This window comes from Boleophthalmus pectinirostris, unplaced genomic scaffold, assembly GCF_026225935.1.
Source record: "Boleophthalmus pectinirostris isolate CB_2022bp ecotype Guang Dong unplaced genomic scaffold, ASM2622593v1 HiC_scaffold_2, whole genome shotgun sequence".
Taxonomy (NCBI): domain Eukaryota; kingdom Metazoa; phylum Chordata; class Actinopteri; order Gobiiformes; family Gobiidae; genus Boleophthalmus; species Boleophthalmus pectinirostris.
The window spans coordinates 39,132,245-39,152,739 of record NW_026571152.1 but is presented as its reverse complement, the minus strand read 5'-3'; the positions used below and the strand labels follow the sequence as shown (position 1 = coordinate 39,152,739).

The 20,495-nt window shown below is 39.6% G+C and overlaps 1 protein-coding gene across 1 annotated transcript in view; it reads left to right on the top strand.

Annotated features, from left to right (window-relative positions):
• The first annotated feature begins 2,628 nt into the window (after positions 1-2,628).
• Positions 2,629-20,495, top strand: part of malt3 (MALT paracaspase 3) — a 34,920-nt gene continuing 17,053 nt past the window's right edge. Inside the window, exons 1-10 of the mRNA XM_055155430.1 lie at positions 2,629-2,791; positions 2,876-3,018; positions 3,126-3,264; positions 4,870-5,045; positions 6,254-6,350; positions 11,131-11,175; positions 12,798-13,001; positions 14,687-14,864; positions 15,398-15,469; positions 19,478-19,605. Of these exons, the coding sequence (XP_055011405.1) occupies positions 2,782-2,791; positions 2,876-3,018; positions 3,126-3,264; positions 4,870-5,045; positions 6,254-6,350; positions 11,131-11,175; positions 12,798-13,001; positions 14,687-14,864; positions 15,398-15,469; positions 19,478-19,605 (1,192 nt within the window). The 5' untranslated portion in view covers positions 2,629-2,781. The remainder of the gene's footprint in view (positions 2,792-2,875; positions 3,019-3,125; positions 3,265-4,869; positions 5,046-6,253; positions 6,351-11,130; positions 11,176-12,797; positions 13,002-14,686; positions 14,865-15,397; positions 15,470-19,477; positions 19,606-20,495) is intronic.

Below are 20,495 nucleotides of genomic sequence, written 5' to 3'. Positions count from 1 at the left end.
AGAGTTTAGCGTGAATTTCTGGAGTTTCTAGGTCGTCTTTTTTCAAACTCACCATGAAGCGGCCCCTGAGTGTTGCACAGGTCTGAGCTTGTGAGCAGAACCTCTCCAGCTCCGTATCAGAGACAAGCATGTGTTGCCAGGCTGGACCTATTTTTAGCGGCGCCACAAATAGGTCCCAGAGCACATCAGACACTGAAACTTGATTTTAGAGTTGTGAACACATCTAAATTCACTTAATCTCTGGACATGAGTGTAATGAGTGAACGCGTAAAAACGTTTCGAGTGAACACGTAAAAAAGTTTGTTTGGTCAAATGCAGTTAGAATTTCACAAATGTAATAAATCAAATGCAATCCTATAAAACTAAACTAAGCTAAAGTCTGTGGTTTGGTAGTAAAAACTGCTAAAATCCAAAGTAGGCTTAAGCAATCTTGAATCTACAGTGTCAACTTTATTAGAGGGTGAGCGCGTTACCGTAATGTCACTAAAAGCTTCGCCTCGAAAGCACAGCCTGTATTTCCTGGCGCGCGTCTGCTTTTGCTGTCTGGTGATGAGTGTCAGTAAAGTCGTGTCATGGCTCCAGTAAAAGCGTAAAAACGTTTTAAGTGAAAGAGTAAAAAAGTTTAAGTGAAAGCGTAAATACGTTTGTTTGGTTAAATGCAATTAGAATTTCACAATGTAATAAATCAAATGCAATAATATAAAACAAACCTAAGATATACTCTGTGGTTTGGTAGTATTTAAAACTGCTAAAATCCTGAGTAGACTTGGGCAAACAGTGTCAACTTTATTAGAGCGTGAGCGCGTTACCGTAATGTCGCTAAAAGCATCGCCTGGAAAGCTCAGCCTGTATTTCCTGGCGCGCGTCTGCCTGCTCTCATGGCTCCAGTAAAAGCGTAAAAAAGTTTGAGTGAAAGCGTTAAAAAGTTTGTTTCGTCAAATGCAATTAGAATTTCACAAATGTAATAAATCAATAATACAATAATATAAAACAAACCAAAGCTAAAGTCTGTGGTTTGGTAGTTAAAACTGCTAAAATCCTGAGCAGCAGACATGTCAAACTCAGGCTCAACTACAAGTAGCTCCCCACCCCCTTTCAAGGAGCTCGCCAAGGGATTTCTGAATATACATATTATGCTGAATAAGTAAAATCTGATTAATTAAATGCCTTTTACCAATCGACACTGATGCCTAACTTTGTGCACTAATAAACAGTGCAGGGGAGTAACAGATCACATGTACCTGAGTTATGTAATCAGAGTACAAATTATGAGTAACTGTATTCAGTTACAGTTACTGTTTCAGTGAGTGGGAATTGGATTACAGTTACTTTGTTGAAATAAATGGATTACACAGAGGTATTTTACTGTTTTCACATTTCGGGCTATATGCCCCCTTTTTCTTTCTTTTTTGTTTTTCTCGGTAATTCCACTCAATGCCGGACACTAAACCAGGTCGAAACCAGGTCTAAAACCAGGTCCAAACCAAGACTAAACCAGGTCTAAATCCAGGCCTAAACCAGGACTAAACTAGGTCTAAACCAGGTCTAAAATCAGGACTAAACCATGACTAAAACCAGGTCTAAACCCAGTCTAAACCCGGTCTAAACCCGGTCTAAACCAGGTCGAAACCCGGTCTAAACCAGGACTAAAACCAGGTCTAAACTAGGTCTAAACCAGGTCTAAACCATGACTAAAACCAGGTCTAAACCAGGACTAAAAACCAGGTCTAAACTAGGCCTAAACCAGATCTAAACCAGGACTAAACCAGGTCTAAACCGGGACTAAAAGCAGGTCTAAACCCGGTCTAAAACAGGATTTAACAGGACTAAATCATACTGCATGGACCATGTCTCCTCCTCTTCTATCAATAATATTTTTAATTTGGTTCAGTAAATTCTGGGCTTTTTATTTTCTTTTAACAGACAAAACATCTTATGTTACGATTTCCTAGTCTTTGCTTCTCTACAGCAAATCAAGTAATCCAAAGTATTCAGATTACGTTACTCACTTTAAGTAATTTAATGTATTACGTTACAAACTACATTTTGGGGGATGTAATCTGTAATCTGTAGGGGAATACATTTTAAAAGTAGCCTAACACTCCCAACACTTCTAATAAATGGACAATGGTTTGTGTTTATGTCTTGTAGGCATCAGACTGTACCTATGGCTCGCCCACTTTCTTATAATCATCTCAATTTCTTGTGACCGCTGCTATAGAGACATTATTTATTTAAAATGTTGTTATTATTTTAGATTCTGCTTGTTCTGGATTCACTGTTTAAGCAAAACTATTACTAAACATTTATTTTAATAAGAAAAGATTTTACATATCTTGAAAGAAGAGAAAACATGCACGTGTTGTTGAAATTTTGCAATAAATATTTATTTTGGCCCACGACTTAGTCTCAGTTTTTAATTTTGGCCTCTGTGAGTTTGAGTTTGACACTCCTGGTCTGTCGTGTCAACTTTATAAGAGTTCGAGCGCGTTACCGTAATGTCACAAAAAGCTTCGCCTCGAAAGCTCAGCCTGTATTTCCTGGCGCGCGTCCGTCTGCTCTCTGGTGACGAGTGTCAGTAAAATCGTGTCATGCTCCGATGAAAGGGAAGTGCTAAACGCCTAAGATAAAAAAACAGAAACCAGAGCAGGCAGTTGTTGCCGCGCAGCTGCACGGGCAGAACGCAACTCACATGGAAGCTACACGCCCCGGTTTATGATGCTGCTACAACAAAAAAATACACCACAAAGTTAAAACTGTCTGAAAACTGGATTTGTCAGAATGATAGGAGGTAAGCGAGACTCGTGCCCTGTCGTGGAATAACTTGCTTTTTTTTTTTTTTAGCGCTGTAAGTTGTAATTGTGGATTGTTCCAGAAATTGATATCGTGCGCCATCCCGTCCACGCGTGCGTCCCCGTGCGTCACGAAGTGGTCCTGAGCGTCTGGGCTAAAGGCACCGGATTACAATACCAGTGGTTTAATTATGTTCTGAAGGACGGTAAAAGGGAAGTGTGTGAGGTAAGGAGCACTTCACACAGAAACTCACAGCTCTACTTTTCATTTCTGACCGTTCCTGACCCCTGTTTTCTTTCTTTCTTTTTTTTTTCTTCTTCTTTATTTTAAAGGTTCCGGGTGCCACACAACCCAATCTCACCATCAAAGTGACCAAAAACCAGAACTATTCATGTCGAGTCAATGACATTTATTTAAACTGTAAATTTACCACTTGGGCTCACGTGACGGTGCTGGACGTGGATAAATCAGGTGCGTTTCGCTTTTGTGCGGATCGTAGAAGATCAGTGTTACACACAACATGAGGATGAACTGTGTGTGTGTGTGTGTGTGTGTGTTTGTGTGAGTGAGAGTGAATGAGTGTGTGCTTGTAAGAGAGTGTGTGTGTGTAACTGAATGAATGTCTGTGTGTGCATATAAGTGTGTGTGTGATTGAGTGCGTGTGTTAGTGTGTGTATGTGAGTGTGTGTTTGTGAGTGAGTGTGTTTTTTGTGTGTATGAGTGTATGTGTGTGTGTGTGTGTGTGTGTGTGCGCGTGTAAGTGAGTGTGTGTGCTTGTAAGAGAGTGTGTAAATGAGTGAGTGTGAGCGTGTGTGTGACTGAGTGCGTGTTTGTGTGTGTAAGTGAGTGTGTGTGTGTATTTATTTATTTATTTATTTATTTGTGGGACAGAGCATGTTAATGAACAAACATGTGTGTAAACACACCGGTGTGTGAGTGTGTGTGTGTGTATAAGTGTGTGTGTGTGTGTTTGTGTGTGTGTAAATGAATGAGTGTGTGTGCGTCAGTGTATGTGTGTGTGTTTGTGTGGGTGTGTGTTTGTGTGTATAAGTGCGTGTGTGTGAGTGTGTGTTTGTGTGTATAAGTGTGTGTGTGTGAATGTGTGTATAAGTGCGTGTGTGTGAGTGTGTGTTTGTGTGTATAAGTGCGTGTGTGTGTGTTTGTGTGTATAAGTGCGTGTGTGCGCGTGTGAGTGTGTGTTTGTGTGTATAAGTGTGTGTGTGTGAGTGTGTGTTTGTGTGTATAAGTGCGTGTGTGCGCGTGTGAGTGTGTGTGTTTGTGTGTATAAGTGTGTGTGTGTGAGTGTGTGTTTGTGTGTATAAGTGCGTGTGTGTGCGTGTGTGTGTGTGTGTGTTTGTGTGTATAAGTGTGCGCGTGTGAGTGTGTGTCTGTGTGTATAAGTGCGTGTGTGAGTGCGTGTTTGTGTGTGTGTGTCTGTGTGTATAAGTGTGTGTGTGTGTGTGTGTTTGTGTGTATGTGCGTGTGTGTGTGTTTGTGTGTATAAGTGCGTGTGTGTGTGAGTGCGTGTCTGTGTGTATAAGTGCGTGTGTGAGTGCGTGTTTGTGTGTGTGTGTGTGTGCGTGTCTGTGTGTATAAGTGCGTGTGTGTGTGAGTGCGTGTCTGTGTGTATAAGTGCGTGTGTGAGTGCGTGTTTGTGTGTGTGAGTGTGTGTAAGAGAGTGTGTGTGTGTCTGTGAGTGAATGAGTGTGTGTGAGTGTGTGTGTTTTTGTGTGTGTGTGTGTAAGTGAGTGCGTGTGAGTGTATGAGTGAGTGTGTGTGCGTGAGTGTTCGTGTGTGTTTGTGTGTGTTTAGGCCTTGTGTTCGTGAGTGTGTGTGTGTATGTGAGTGTGAGTGTGTGTTTGTGTGCGTGTGAGTGTGTGTGCTTGGGTGAGACTCACATGTGACCGACTGTGAGCTGTTGGTTGTGTGTGTCAGAGAGTTGTGTGGGTGGGGGAGGCAGTGGAATGAGGCACAGCTTTTTTCCCTGATAGTAAAGTTTGTTTTGATCTGATTCAGTCTGTAGAATCTGTTTCCTGTGGGGATTGAACATTGAATCATCATTTGTCTTCCTCGCAGGTTTACCTCCTCGGTGGCACGGGGAGCCTCACGTCGTGGTTAACCCTAAATCCCAGACACTTCGGCCCGGTGCCAAACTCACTCTGCGCTGCACGGCTCTCGGGGCCCCTCAGCCCAGTTACCAGTGGTACAGGAACGGCTTCCCCCTGAGACACGAGACCAGAGAGCTGCTGCAGGTGAAAACAGCCCCCAACATACACTCTATAGAAACATATGTACTGACTGTTTTTATAAAGTACTCACCACAGACTCTATAGAGCTAAATAAACACATATACTGACTGTACATATATAGTCCTCACCATAGACTGTAGAAAGTACTTCACACTGGCTATATATATAAAGAACATTGGCTGTAAATAATAGTATCTCACAATGACTGTATAAAAAAGTACTTCACACTGATTGTATTTATCAAGTACCTCATACTGGCTGTATATATAAAAGTACCTCACACTTACTGTATATAAAGTACACTGACTGTACATATAAAGTCCTCACCATAGACTGTATATAAAGTACCTCATACTGGATGTATATGTAAAGTACACTGACTGTAGAAAGTACTTCACACTGTCTATATCAGGGGTGTCAAACATACGTCCCGGGGGCCTCCAAGACCTTTAATCTGACCCTCAGCTGATTTTCTAGTCAAATATTTTAATTATATTTTCTATTAAAATATTGGTAATTTTCTGTGGTGTTTATCACAGCAGCGTCTCCAGCGTCTCTGCACGTGGCCCCTCCCACCAGAGCAGCACAAATGAAGACTTGTCTCTTTCCAAACGCTCTTAAAGGACGATTGTTTTGACTGTTGACCTTGACACCCTCATCAACAAAATGTCAAAAATGAGAAAAGTGCACGCCAAGTGCAGGATTTTCCAAGAAAAATTTACCTATTCTTATTTAAATTCTTTAAATTTGCATACAAGTTCATGTTAAAACATTGTGTTGAAATTACATTTTTCTTAAAGATTCAGGTTGTTCATAATATTACAATTATTTTGTAAATGAAAGAGTTCATCAATTAAAAAAAAAAATCTATAATAGATTTCTGTTTCTCTGCACAAATATTTGAACTTATTATTTTTGGGGTTTATATGCCATGAGTTTTCTGATCCGGCCCCTTTGGGATCAAAGTTGGTTGGATATGGCCCCTGGACCAAAATGAGTTTGACACCCCTGATCTATATATATATAAACTACCTGACACTGACTATATATATAAAGTACAGAGTACACATATTTAAGAGTATTGTGTTTATGTGTTTGTGTGTTTGTCTGTGCAGATTTCAGAGTATTATTTTTGTGTTTATGTGTTTGTGCAGATTTCACAGTGAGTATTGTGTTTATGTGTTTGTGTTTATGTGTTTGTGTTTGTGCAGGTGAAGCAGGTCGGGGCACAGGACGCTGGGACGTACCTCTGCGCCGTCACGAGCGTCCTGGGGGAGACCTGGAGCTTTCCCGCTGATGTGAACGTCTGTGAGTGACACGTGCTGATCACAAATGTCATTTATTGTATTTGACAGACAATTAAGATCAATATTAAGTATTGGTTTAAACTAGGCTGCTCCCTTCACAAGAATGTCTAAATAAAACGCAGCTGGTAAACTTTGAAAAGGACTTCGATTCATCCAGACGTGCAAATATCCTGGCTGAAACCCTTAAAGATTATGCTGCATGTTCTTCACCCTCTTCCAAGTCGCTCGCCAAGGATATTGGATTTCGTTATTCTAATTTTGCTGAGCCTCTAGCCTGAATAATGATGGGAAGAATACTTTGAAATATCTTTACTGACAGAAGACTGAATCCTGCATGAAAAAGTTTTTTGTAACGTGTTCGATACATGATGCGATCAGAGTACTGCATTCTGAATACTTACTGAGAATACCAAGTTGCAGTGAAATTACAGCGTAAATCACAACCAGTGTTGGGGAGTAACAGCTTATATGTACCAAAGTTACGTAATCAGAGTACAAATTATGAGTAACTGTATTCGGTTACAGTTACTGTTTCAATGAGTGGGAATTGGATTACAGTTACTTTATTGGAATAAATGGATTACACGGCGGTATATTCCTGTTTTCACATTTTGGACTAAACCAGGACTAAACCAGGTTTAAACCAGGTCTAAACCAGGACTAAACCAGGTCTAAACCAGGACTAAACCAGCTCTAAACCAGGTCTAAACTAGGTCTAAACTAGGACTAAACCAGGACTAAAACTGTATTAAAACAGGTCTAAACAGGTCTAAACCAGGTGTAAACCAGGACTAAACCAGGTCTAAACCAGGAATAAACCAGGACTAAAACCGGATTAAAACAGGACTACAACAGGACTAAACCAGGATTTAACCATGCTGTGCGGACCGCGTCTCCTCCTCTTCTATCAATAATATTTTTAATTTGGGTGAGTAAAGTTTGGGCTTTTTATTGTCTTTTAGCACCCTGTTATAGACAATATGCTCGTTATTCTAATTTTGCCGAGTTTCTAGCCTGAATAATGATGGAAGAACACTTTGAAACGTCTTTAGTTACAAAATTTTGCCTCCCGCATTAAAACATTTTTTGTAACGTGTTCCGATAATGTTCAATCAGAGCACTGTGTTCTGAATACTTACTGAGAATACCAAGTTGCACTGAAATTACAGTGTAAATCACAACACAGGATTAAAAAAAAAACAAAAAAACACCTCCTTCATATTTAAGACCTCCTTCATATTTGTTTCACTTTTGTGCGTTTCCTTGAAGAATGAAAAAACTCCCTCACCGCAAAAAGCTGTGGTTTCTATTCTTCGCACTGATACCTGCTACTTGAAGCCTAAATTACCTGATCAAAAACAACAGCGTGTTCCTTTTAATCTAGAAAAGTCTCTGTATTCTAAACATCGCAAAATGAAAGAGCAACTGCACCAGGAAGTCGCTCAAAATTATTGTTTAGTTTGCATTTTCTCGTGTATTCAGTTACTTCCCAGCTCTGCCTTTTGGTGGTTTTCTAGAATGTGACAGGTTTCCCTTAACTTTGTCGCGTTTCTTCACAAATCTTTAAAGGTTCACTGTGCAACCTTTTGGTTGAAGGTCTGTCACCTGCTCTTTTCTGTCTGGAATATTCCTCAGTGTGGCATTAAACAGTTTTACCTTAAATTTATTCAATTACAGGTGGTTTTAAAGATGAAAAATGCCTCAGAAAACAGATATTCTGAGTGTGAGGACTGGACTGAGACCGGGACTGAGACTGAGACCGGGACCAGACCGAGAATGATACCGGGGCCAGAACTGGGATCAGACCAGGACAGACACCAGGACAGGGACTGGGACCAGACCCAGGATTGAGAACAGGACCAGACCAGAACTGAGACCGGGATCAGATCGGGACCAGACCGGGAGCAGACCAGGAATGATACCGGGGCCAGAACTGGGACCAGCCCGGGACTCAGACCAGGACTGAGACTGGGACCAGACCAGGACAGAGACCGTGACTGAGACTGGGACCAGACCAGGACTGAGACTGGGATCAGACCGGGACTGAGACCGGGACTGAGACCCGGGACTGACCAGACTGGAAGACCAGACAGGGAGATGACTAGACCAGAGGGACCAGACCGGGACCAGACCAGACTGAGACTGAGACCAGGACTGAGACCAGACCAGACCAGAGACCAGACTGAGACCAGGGACCAGACTGACCAGACCGGACCAGACTGAGACAGGACAGACCAGGACTGAGACTGGGACTGAGACCGGGACTGAGACCGGGACCAGACCAGGACTGAAAACGATTAGTCCTGGTTTAGTCCCGATTCAGTCCTGGTTCAGTCCAGCATCGCAGTCGTTATCAGTTTTTTTTCCATTCTTCATTTAAACACAAAATCAAAAACTGAAAAAAACGAATCATGATCTGTTTTTTTCATTTTGGTTTTGGAGACAAATAATGAAGAAAACTGTTGATTTTTCATTTTCTTATTTTTGGTTTTTATTTTGAAAAACGAATGAACGAATGACACACAGATTATAGAATTCCAGCAACTCCAATTCAGAATAAAAATAATTCAAACATGTTTTTTAAAAGTTAAAAAATTCAAAGTGGGAAATTCATCTTTATTTAAAACACAAAATCTACTGGAACAAATTATTTTCCATAACCTATTTACTAATGCTCTGAGGTCAACTGAACCACATCTAGGCAGACAGTACAAAAGTTCATGTCAAGTTCTGTTTCAGACAAACCTGTATTTTCACTTGACTGTGAATTCAAGGTACTTTCCGTTTGTCAGAGATGACAAAGAAGACCGTGCGCCTGAGCTCAGTAATGCAGGAAGAGGTTTTAACTGAAACTGAAACCTCCAGACTTTCCTAGAGCAACAGCATTTTTAGATCACAGATAATCACGTTAAAGACGCGCTGTGTCACTTTTTGGTAGTTTCTAGAATGTGTCAGATTTCTCCATTGACACTGTAATTTGTCATGAAATATCCAGACGTTTACTCACAAAAGTTTAAAGGTGCACTGTGTAACTTTTTGGTTGTGGCGTCTGTCACCTGCTTGTTTCTGTGGATATGTCACTGCTCGGTCTGGAATGTTCCACAGTGTAACATTAAAGGGACAGTTCGGAATTTTAGACATAAGACCTCATTTCCTAGTGAGTGTTGGAGGCGTGTGAAGACACTTTTTAAAATATTACAAGGACTGGATGGAAGTGAGTCTTACCCACTCCAAAAAGCACCCGAAGCAAAACAATTACCATATTTTCCAGGCTATTAGGCGCTCTGGATTATAAGGCATTAAATGGTCTATTTTCGAACTTTTTTCACAAATAAACCGCACCGGACTTTAAACGAAACACAACAGTGTGATGGGTGAGTGGTTTTGTTTGTTTGTTGCGTTCACGGTGACTCTGGGCTTTGTTCAGTTGTGGCGTGTAGGGAGGGTGTGTCTGGGACCAACTGGATTGTCGGCGTGTTCGCAGTGACTCAGTTGTTCAGTCGTGTCTAGAAGTGGCACATTGCACTCGCTTTTTCGGTCCGTTCCTCCGTTCCGTTCCTCGTCGGCGTGGAGTGATGAGTGTGGCTGTGCGGTCGCTGTCTGCTCCGTGTGTGTTTGTGTGTTCTGCGGTTGTTTTTCGTCTTTGTAGTTTACTGAAGTCGTGCTGGGACACCCGAGTGGATTCGTGTATGGGGCGCTCTGGCTTGTGGGGCGCTCAGTCGTTTTTTGATGGGGTTGGAGGCTGAAGAGAGCGTCCAATAGCCAATAGGAAAATACCGTATTACACCAGAATGTCGATGTAAATGTCTGTGTTGATAGAACAATGTTTGAAATAAAACTAACCTTGCATCGCATGAACCGTTAGCCAGGCTCATCCGTGTATCATTCATTCATTCGTTTTTCAATATAAAACCAAAAATAAGAAAATGAAAAAACAAAATTTTTCTTCATTATTTGTCTCCAAAACCAAAATGAAAAAAAGCAGATAACGATTTGTTTTCGATTTTGTGTTTAAATGATTAATGAAAAAAACAGGTAATGGCCTTTTCCCGTTTATGTGACTTAAACTGCAATGCCGGACTCAACTTGGACTTGAAGGTCAGTGACTTAGAACTTGAGAAGCACTTTTAAATCTGAATTCTTTCTATTCTGACCTTAATGATTGACACTAAGATCTTGTCAAGACATTTAAAAATGAAAAAAATAACTAAATTAATCTCTACAACTCTTATTTACTCTATAAATTCTCAAATATAAATATATACTTAGATTTTTTTGAAGTACAATTTGTCTTAAAATTCATATAAATTGCAAAAATCTAAGTTATATTTGGTACTTTGGTTTAAAAGACTTGAAATGACTCAAAGCAGACAACTTGGACTTGACTTGGACTTATGGACCAGTGACAGCTCTCCTGCTCAGACAGAAATCCTTCAAATGCAAGGTTGGTTTTACTGCTATAATTATTTTATCAACACAGACATTTACATGGACAGCCTGGTGTAATAATAGATTTTTTTCAGGTGTTTTGTGGAGTGGGTTTAGTGGCAGGATAACTATGACCACTGACATGCACTAGTCTAGCACCAGTCCCTTTAAACACCTCTGTCTTACATTTATCCAATCACAAGTGTTTTTATATCTCAAAAATACCTAGAAAAACATCTCGTGTCCATGAAGATAGAAAGGTTTAATGCCATACTGTGAAACATTCCAGACAAAGCGATAACATCTCAATGCACGATGTACCTTTAATGCGAATGTGTGATGTTTTGTTGCAGGTTTACCAAAGCCGAGTGTGGAGGAAACCCCGGCAGCACTCACAGGTAAAACATGACAACGCACTTGTTTATCTGTTGATACTTTACGGTGGCATCGCGCTGGGGGTGTTCTGCATGTACACTACTGGTCAAAAGTTTAATAACACCATACTTGATTGATGAAAGTGTCCATCTTTGGCAGATATAACAGCTGAACACACTCGTGGCTCGTTCTTTTTACAACAGAAATCAAATATTTTTCAGAAAGTTCTTCCCAAGTCTGTTGCAGAAGTTTCCATAAATGTGTGGCACTTGTAGGTTGCTTCACTCTTCTGGCTGTTCAGTTTTTACCTTTGTACCATTTCAAGCTCTTCGTTGGACTTGCGTGACTTGAATTTCAATAAATAACTGGAAAAATTTGAGTATTAAAACTTTTGACCGGTAGTGTGTGTCTGTGGTGGAATGTTGACAAGTTAAAATGGAGACACAATACACACCTTAGCAAACACTGTTCTAAAAAGTTTTAAGATGGAAGACACAAAATGGATTTAAACAGCACATTTTCAGGAGAGTTTGATCATTATGAGCTTTACAAGTTACAGGTCAGATCTGTGGAGAGGCGACCCCGCTCGCAGTCAGAACGCCTGTTTTTCGAGGTTGTTTCTGAGCTATAAAACCACCTGTAACTGAATAAATGTAAGGTAGACCTGTTTAAAATCATACTGTGGCTCATTCCAGGCAGAACAATGACATACTCATAGAAACAAGCAGGTGACGGACCCTCCAAGCAGAATAGTTACACAGTCCATCTTTAACACAAAGCTCAGAAAGTCTAGCTTCAGTCACAGAGCTTCAGACAGAGCCGTGCCTCCTGTTGGTGTCAAACCTCCAGGGAACGTTGATGAGTTCAGCCGCAAAGTATCAATTAGTAACAGTGATGCCACTAACTGTAGTCCGACTACTTTTCTCAGTAACGCGTGTCTAAGGCAATGCTATTTCCAAACCAGTAGTCAAATTTAAGTTACTTACCTAATACACTGTGCGTTACTATTTTTGCATTTCAGGGCGACGTAGGTTATTAAATTATTTGTATTTTTCGGCGACGTGGGTTATGTGACCACAAAGATCGTATAAATCGTCTCTGGTGACACGTTTCCTATGATGTTACGTCATCTCCACTCCGCCACGAGTCAGATGTGGATCAGCTGCTGCTTGTGATCTAACATAGTTACTTTTAAAAGCAAGTAGTCAGTAACTTAACTAAATTACTTTTTAAAGAAGTAATCAGTAGTCAAATTACTATTTCAAAGTAACTATGGCAACACTGATTAGTAAAGGAATATCTAGGTCAGTTAATATGACTTAAATTAAGAACATTTTACTTTATTTGAGTAGATTCAACAACAAGTAAAATTATCAACCAATGGAATAAGTGTGTTTTTCTTAATTCACGCAACTTTACGTTTTGTTTTGTATTTTTAAGTGCAGAGATTTGTTGTTTTTCTTAAGTGTAGCCAGATGTATTTTCACATTTTAATTACAAAAAAGTCTTGTTCCATTGATGGATCATTTTACTACTTGAAATCTACTCAAATCATGATAAAACTTTTAATTCAAGTCACTTTAACTTGTACATTTGAGTTCTTGCAGTGCACATGCTGTATTGTTTTGTGTTTTGTGTTTTGTAGCCACAGATAAAGTCGCGTTGCTCATCGGGAACCTGAACTACTCGCACCACCCCGGGCTCACGGCTCCGGTCATGGACGTGTACGAGCTGGGCCTCCTCCTGCAGCAGTTGGGCTTCAGGGTTTTGTCTCTGCTGGACCTCACCACAGACCAGATGAAAGCCGCCGTGGACAACTTCATCCAGCTTTTAGACTCAGGGGTTTACGGTGAGTGTGAGAGACGGAAGATTTGTGTTAAATGACTAAACATGTTCTCATCTGTTATGTTTTTTCCTCTACACCCTCCTGTAGTAGACCTGTTTATGGAGCTATTTTGTGAATTTGTATTGTATTCATGATAGGCCTCGTTATGTTAGTTAACAACTGATACTTACTTGTTACTTGATTATCAGATTAATTATATAATATCGTTTACTTTTTGTATGATGCACACTGCAAAAAACAAACAGCACATCTTTATAAGAAAGAGTAAAATGGTATCAGACGTTGTGTATATGTTTTATAAATTCTTTCCAAAAACACACAGAGTCTGAGCAGGTCCAAAATAAGTGACAGTTTGTGTTCATTGTCCTTCTACAAGTTTGTAACAGATTTCTCTTTCCTTGTTGGTGATGAGATATTTGTGAGGTCATGTCCGTACATTTTTCCATGGAATATTAGTTGAGTCGGGGTCACAGTGCACGAGTACGGCTCTGTTTGGGAGGTGAACTTGTGGTGATAGATGCTCTTTTTCCACGGTGACTCATTATAAGACAAGTTTAATTTAAGATGAAGCCAAGTAAGTTCCTTTTGAAAAGTTTTTCAAAGTTTGGTGCAGTGTCTTCACCCACGCCTGCTCAAGCCGACATCTTCAGGTGCGGCCCTGTCCTGCCGCTTCCCCAGTTTAGGCTCCTGGCTCCACTAATGACATCACTCTGCTGCAGCCAATGAAACAGCGGCAGGTGTAACCCTGTCGTCACATTACTGAATACATCTCAGAACGTCTAATAAAATAAATGTGAATTAAAACATTAAATTAATACTACTGAGTTTGGAAAAATATCGGAATAAATATATTTTTGGTTATTAAAATAAAACGGTAGGGACTATTTTGTGACATGTCCCCACCGTTCCTGTGCAAACCTACGCTCTTGTTCCTCATCACAAACAAGACCTGGAGTTGTGTTTTGCTTCATTCACATGTTAAGCGCGCAACTCAGGACTTGCTCCAGGGTGGGACCCCGCTGACGCCCTAGAGAGGTGTTCCGGGAATGTCCCACTGGAAGCAGGCTCTGGGGGAGACCTAGGACACGCTGGAGGCTGGACAGTCTCTGGACTGGCCTTGGGAATGCCTCGAGGTCCCCCCCAGAGGAGCTGGAGGAAGTGTCCGGGGTGAAGGAAGTCTGGGAGTCCCTGCTTAGACTGCTGCACCCGCAACCCGGCCCCGGATGAGTGGAAGAAAATAGATGGATGTTTAACACACAAACCCTTTTCTCAAACTGAAAACACTCTGTTCCGCTCTGGTTGTGATGTCATGTGTAAATACAGGAAGTGCTCCACTGTGATTTTAAACTCCACACACCTGGATATGGATAATGTCAGCCCTGGAATTACCAATCTCATATTGAACAAAAGGTAAATTGTAGCTGTTAATTTGGAAACTACCGCTTCATAACATCACAAGGTGGAACAAAGCATTTTGAGCAATTACTCAAAAATGTGTGAATGAAACAAAACACAACTCCAAGTCTGTTTTTGAGGAGATAACAACATTATGACTTAAAGCTCACAAGATTCAATTTTGTGTAGTATAAGACCTTTAAAAGCTACAAAGAAGATCTAAAATCTGTTTTATTTTTAATCTCTCCATAATGACCAGTTTCTTCTTCTTCTTCCACTCTTGTGCTCCTCAGGTCTCTTCTACTACGCAGGCCATGGGTTTGAACGAGCCGGGAGAAACTACCTTGTTCCCGTTGACGCTCCACAGCCGTACCACGCGTCAACATGTGTCTGTGTGCAAAGGATCATGGGAAAAATGCAGGAAAGGAAGACTGCGCTGAGTGTCGTCCTTTTAGATGCCTGCAGAAAATGGTAAGTCCAAGATTATACTAATTTTGAGAAGGCAAAAGGTAAAAGGTATCTGAAACTAATGGTAGAATGTAACAAAGTAGAAGTGTATTTTAAAGTGGATCATTTTTACTTTTACTTCACTACATTTAAGAGCAGGTATCTGTACTTTCTACTCCACTATATTTTTGAACACGACTGAAAAATTAAAGTATTTGTTATTATCGTTCGAGACCTGCTGAAAACGCTGAAGGTTTATTTTTACCTCATTTATAATTTGAACAAAACAAAAATACACAAATAAAAACAGTAGAAACAAAAATAATTCAATAATTTCTGTCAATTTAGAACAAATCTGTATCAAAATCACACATTTGAAGCTTCATTACATCTCAAACTCTGCTCAAAAACTTTGACATTTTACTCTTTAAGTAAATTTTTAAACATGTTTTACTTAAGTAGTTTTTTCATGTGACACTTTTACTTTTACTTGAGTATTTTTTGCTCCAGTATCTGTACTTTTACTTAAGTAACAAACCAAATGTGTGTTTTCGAAGGAGTAAAGAGGGGAGCGCCCCGTCAGTGATTCAGCCTCTGAGACCTGGAAACACCGTCTATGGATACGGCACGTACGTAAATAATATTTAATCACTCTTAAAGCTGCACTGTGTAACTTTTCGGGTGTGGGTCCGTCACCTGCTTGTTTCTATGGATATGTCACTGTTCTGCCTGGAATGTTCCACAGTGTGACATTAAACAGCTCTACATTTATTCAATCACAGGTGGTTTTATAGCTCAAAAATACCTAGAAAAACAGACATTCTGACTGTGAGTGGGGTCGCCTCTCCACAGATCTGACTTGTAACTTGGTCTGGTTTCATACTGTGAAATATTCCAGACAAAGCAATAACATCTCCATGGAGAAAAGTGCAGACCCTCCACTAGAAAAGTTACACAATGCACCTTAAATTCTTGCAAATGTGTTGGAACAGGGGCATTTAGGATTGCACAGTTTTGGAAAAGAAAATCTAACTGAGATGATTACAATTGTGACTATATTTTCAATAAAAAGCAGGATTCTGTTCAGACTTTTCTTATCATTTTCACCTCCTTGTTCATTTTTTATTTTATTTACTCAAATCATGATAAAACTTTCTTAATTCAAGTGATCTTAACTTGGCTTGATTTGAGTTTTTGCAGTGTGATCCAGAGCACAAGAAAACAAATTTGAGCTGCTGTCACTGGTCAAAGGTTTTTGAGTGAGATTTTAGTGCTCATCTCACCAGCTTCTTTTATTTAGTTATTTATTTATTTATTACTTTTTTGTGCATGTAAAGCAGATGTCAGAGAGAAAAACAATTAGTTTTTCTCTCTGACATCCCCCCCTTACTCTCCCCCACTGTCTCTTGAGGGAAATAAATAATAATAAATAAACATAAATAAAATAAATAAATAGAATAATATATAAATATAAATAAATAAATATAATAAATAATAAATAAAATATAAGTATAATAATATAATAAATATCTCAGCAGCTTTTTTTTTATTATTTTTTGTGCAGAGAAAAACTATTAGTAATAATATAAACTATTCCCCCCCTCCCTTTACTCTCTGCCACAAAAAAACAAAAAAAAAAAAAACATAATAATATATATAATACATATAATAAATATAAATAATAAATATAATAAATATAATAATATAATAAAAGCAATTATTATTTTTGCACATAAAGCAGATGTAATAGTATAATAATTTTTTTCCACCCTCCCATTACCCTTCCCCAGTGTCTCCTGAGAAAAGAAAAATAAATACATAAACAAATCAAAACTCAGCAGCTTCTTCAGTTTTGGTCAGATTGCACCCATCAGGAGACAGAACCATTAAGCAAATATGACTCACAGTTTACACTCAGAGTCATTCAACAGACCAGAAGTGGGTGTGTTAATTTCAGTGTCGATAGCTCCTCCAGCAAGCTGACCAGAACGATGAGCTCACACCAAACCGAGATTAGATTAGAAATACTTTATTATCAGGAAGGAAATTCACTGGAGCTGAATAAACAACACTGTCTGGTGGAGGGTTTGTCAGCGTTTTTCTGCACAGAGATGTTATCACTTTGTCTGGAAGGTTTCACAGTATGACATTAATAAACCTTTCCATCTTCGTGGAGAACAAACAAGACCCAAGTTACAGGTCAGATCTGTGGAGAGGCGACCCTGCTCAAAGTCAGAATGTTGTTTTTCTTGGTATTTTTGAGCTATAAAAACACTTGTAATAGAATAAATGTAAGATAGAGCTGTTTAATGTCACACTGTGGAACATTCCAGACAGAAAAAATGGCATATCCATAGAAAAAAATGCAGATGGTGGACCCGCAACCAAAAAGTTACATAGTGCAGTGTGGGGAAGCTGGTCAAATGTGGTCAAAGTACCATATTTTCCTGGCTATTAGACGCGCTCTTAAGCCTCTAACCGCATCAAAAAACAACCGTGCGCCCCGCAATCCAGAGCGCCCCATACACGAATCCACTCAGGTGTCCCAGCACGACTTCAGTAAACTACAAAGCCTCACCACCCGCAGAACACACAAACACACACGGAGCAGACAGAGACCACGCAGCCAAAAACACTCGCAGCCACACTCATCACTCCACGCCGATGAGGAACAGAACAGAGGAACGAACCAAAAAAGCGAGTCCAATGTGCCTTTCTGAGCCAAAACTGAACAACTGAGTCACTGCGAACACGCCGACAATCTGTTGGTCCCAGACAGCACCCTCCCTACACGCCACAACTGAACAAAGCCCAGAGTCACCGTGAACGCCACAAACAAACAAAACCACTCACCCATCACACTGTTGTGTTTCCTTTAAAGTCCGGTGCGGTTTATTTGTGAAAAAAGTTAGAAAATAGAAAATTTAATAACAGTGCGTCTTATAATCCAGAGCGCCTAATAGTGCGGAAAATATGGTAGGTTGAAGACGACAACAAAAAAAATACCTTTGACCAGACAAAATTTATTTTAAAACAGACTTCTGAAGTTAATGCAAAAGAAAGTACAAATAAACAGAAAATAAGTAACTCAAATCAAAAACAAAAAACAATCTGCACAGAAGTCTCTCCCTAATCCCAACACCTGCTTTGCTTTATACCCTCGCCTAGCAGGAAGTACCTCCCCCAGGTGACTTTCCAGGGAACTTTCAAAGCAAAGCGAGGATTTCTTTTCCTGGGCCTAAGTGCCCTTACAAAATAAAAATGTTTAAAATAAAATAATGTGAATTTAAAATGGGATAAAGGCTCACTTTGTCACATGCAGCTTTAATATTTAAAGAAAGACTGAAATATAAACAGATAACGGATAAATTCATACAAAAGTCCATTCAGAACATCACATTTCAGAACACGTTTGTAGAGGTTTAAACTAGAGGTTATAAAATACATTTTGTTCTTCACAGAGGAGATTTTATTATCCAAATAACTGGAGCCTTTGTGACTTGATAACTGCTAACTCATGTTATTAGGAGTTTGCTCACTCACAGTCTTCTCAGAGTGGTCACATGATGTTGCTGTGACGTGTCCGGCAGAGCTGGGACCAAGTCGTTGTTTTGCAAGTCTCAACTAAGTCTCAAGTTTTTGACCTCAAGTTCGAGTCATGTCCCAAGTTATCTCCTTTTAGCTTCAAGTCATTTCAAGTCTTTAAACCAAAATACCACATATAGCTTAGATTTTTGCAATTTATATGATTTTTAAAGTAAATTGTACTTCAAAGTCATGGTATATTTATACATGAGTATTTATCTAAGAGTTGTAGAAATGTTGATTTTTCCTTTTTAAATGTATTGACAGGAGTGCAAATTATTATGGTCAGAACAGAAAGAATTAAGTGCTAAATAACAGTTCATTTGTCAGCAAGTCTAAGCATCAAGTCTTCTCAAGTCACAGGCCTCAAGTCCGAGTCAAGCCCCAAGTCATTTACCTTCAAGTCCAAGTCAGGTCCCAAGTCTTTGTCTATTTTATCAAGTCAAGTCCCAAGTCTTTGTCTATTTTAGCAAGTGAAGTCTCAAGTCCTCAGCTCTGGTGTCCGGACAGCTGATTTATATATAGGACAACAAACATCGTCGCTGGATTAAAGAGGCAATCGAAATACTGAAACGTGCCCACGGGACTATAAACCGGGACAAGGGGGCTTTTTTACTCTCACACACCAGGGATACTGTCTTGAGGAAGTCGGACTGCAGATGGCGCTGTCGTCCTGCCTCCACCGGTAGGAAAACAGCTCCAAAATCTGTTTAAATCAGCTGAGCAGCAACATCACGTGACTCTGAGGAAGACCGCAGGGACTATAACTGCTAACTCAGATTGCAGTTTTGATTCTATTGTGACACTGGCCACGTCCTCTTATTGTCCTGACTTAAATAGTCCGGAATTAAAATATTGTCCTTCGAGTTTACATGGACATATTAATTCCCAATTGCGTTTTACATGGAAAACACATTAAATCACCTAAACACCTAAACAAAGGAGCTCCGTGCCATTTTCTTTTTATCAAAGTTCCTCAAATGTGAAAAATGTTGGAGACTCCTGGTGTAATAAAGCTCACTGTACCTTCTTCTTCTACTTTTCTGCTGCAGATGTGAAGATGCTGAGGCGTTTGAGGTCCAGGATCGGGGGAAAAGCACCGGGATCTTCACCAAGTATCTCAACAAGTACATCTCACTGCCAGAAAAAGTCACGCACGTTTTAGAGCGGGTCTCCGAAGGTAAGATAAACCAAAGGCACTGCTCTGTCTGAGGCTCTGTTAGACTTTAATCTGAGCTTTATTTTAACACAATCTGACCAGAAAGAACTGATTTAGCTGGAACTGCAACAGGTAAACTGATTTGTGCTGGTAAACAAATCTCTCTCACATAAAATTAGCCAACAGTTTTTCAGTTCGTCTCATCTTTTTGTTGGAAATCAAACCAATAAACAGGATCATGAACACTTGTATCGTTTAGGGATGCACTGGTCCAGTTTTTTGACTTTGGATACCATTTTCGATACTGTGTCTTTAAGTATAAGCTGATACCTGATATCAACCGATACCGATTCTGTGTTGAGACTGATATATTTTTTTGTTTAAACTGGAATCAAATAAGACAAAACTGATCCAACTGTGTCATGCAGCTGTTATTTAACTACAGAACTTTTTAAAATAATAGTTTAAATATTTTGAGACTTTCTTGGCCAACTACGACATGGAAATAATCTTCAATGTATATGTATATATATATAAGAAGTATGTATCGAGGTATGTATCGTATCGGCAACTTGTTAATGATACCCAGCCCTAGTATTGACTGAACATTCCTCCCTAGAGATACATGTAGAACACCCCAGCATGATTTTACTGCAAAAAATGGTTATTAGTTTCATTACATTTGAATTTTAAATGCTGCCGAATTTCTCACTTTTAATTTTGTAAGTCTGAAAAAAACATACAGTTACAAAATTAACAGTGAGAAAAAAAGTTTTTATTCTGAATTTCAATTGCAGTTGAAATTCACATTTTCAGTGTGTTTAAAATTCAAAATGAGTCGTTCCTACAGCGTTTCGTGGTTGTTACTATGTTAGATCGACTCACTTAGGATCAATTCCTCCTCCGTTGGC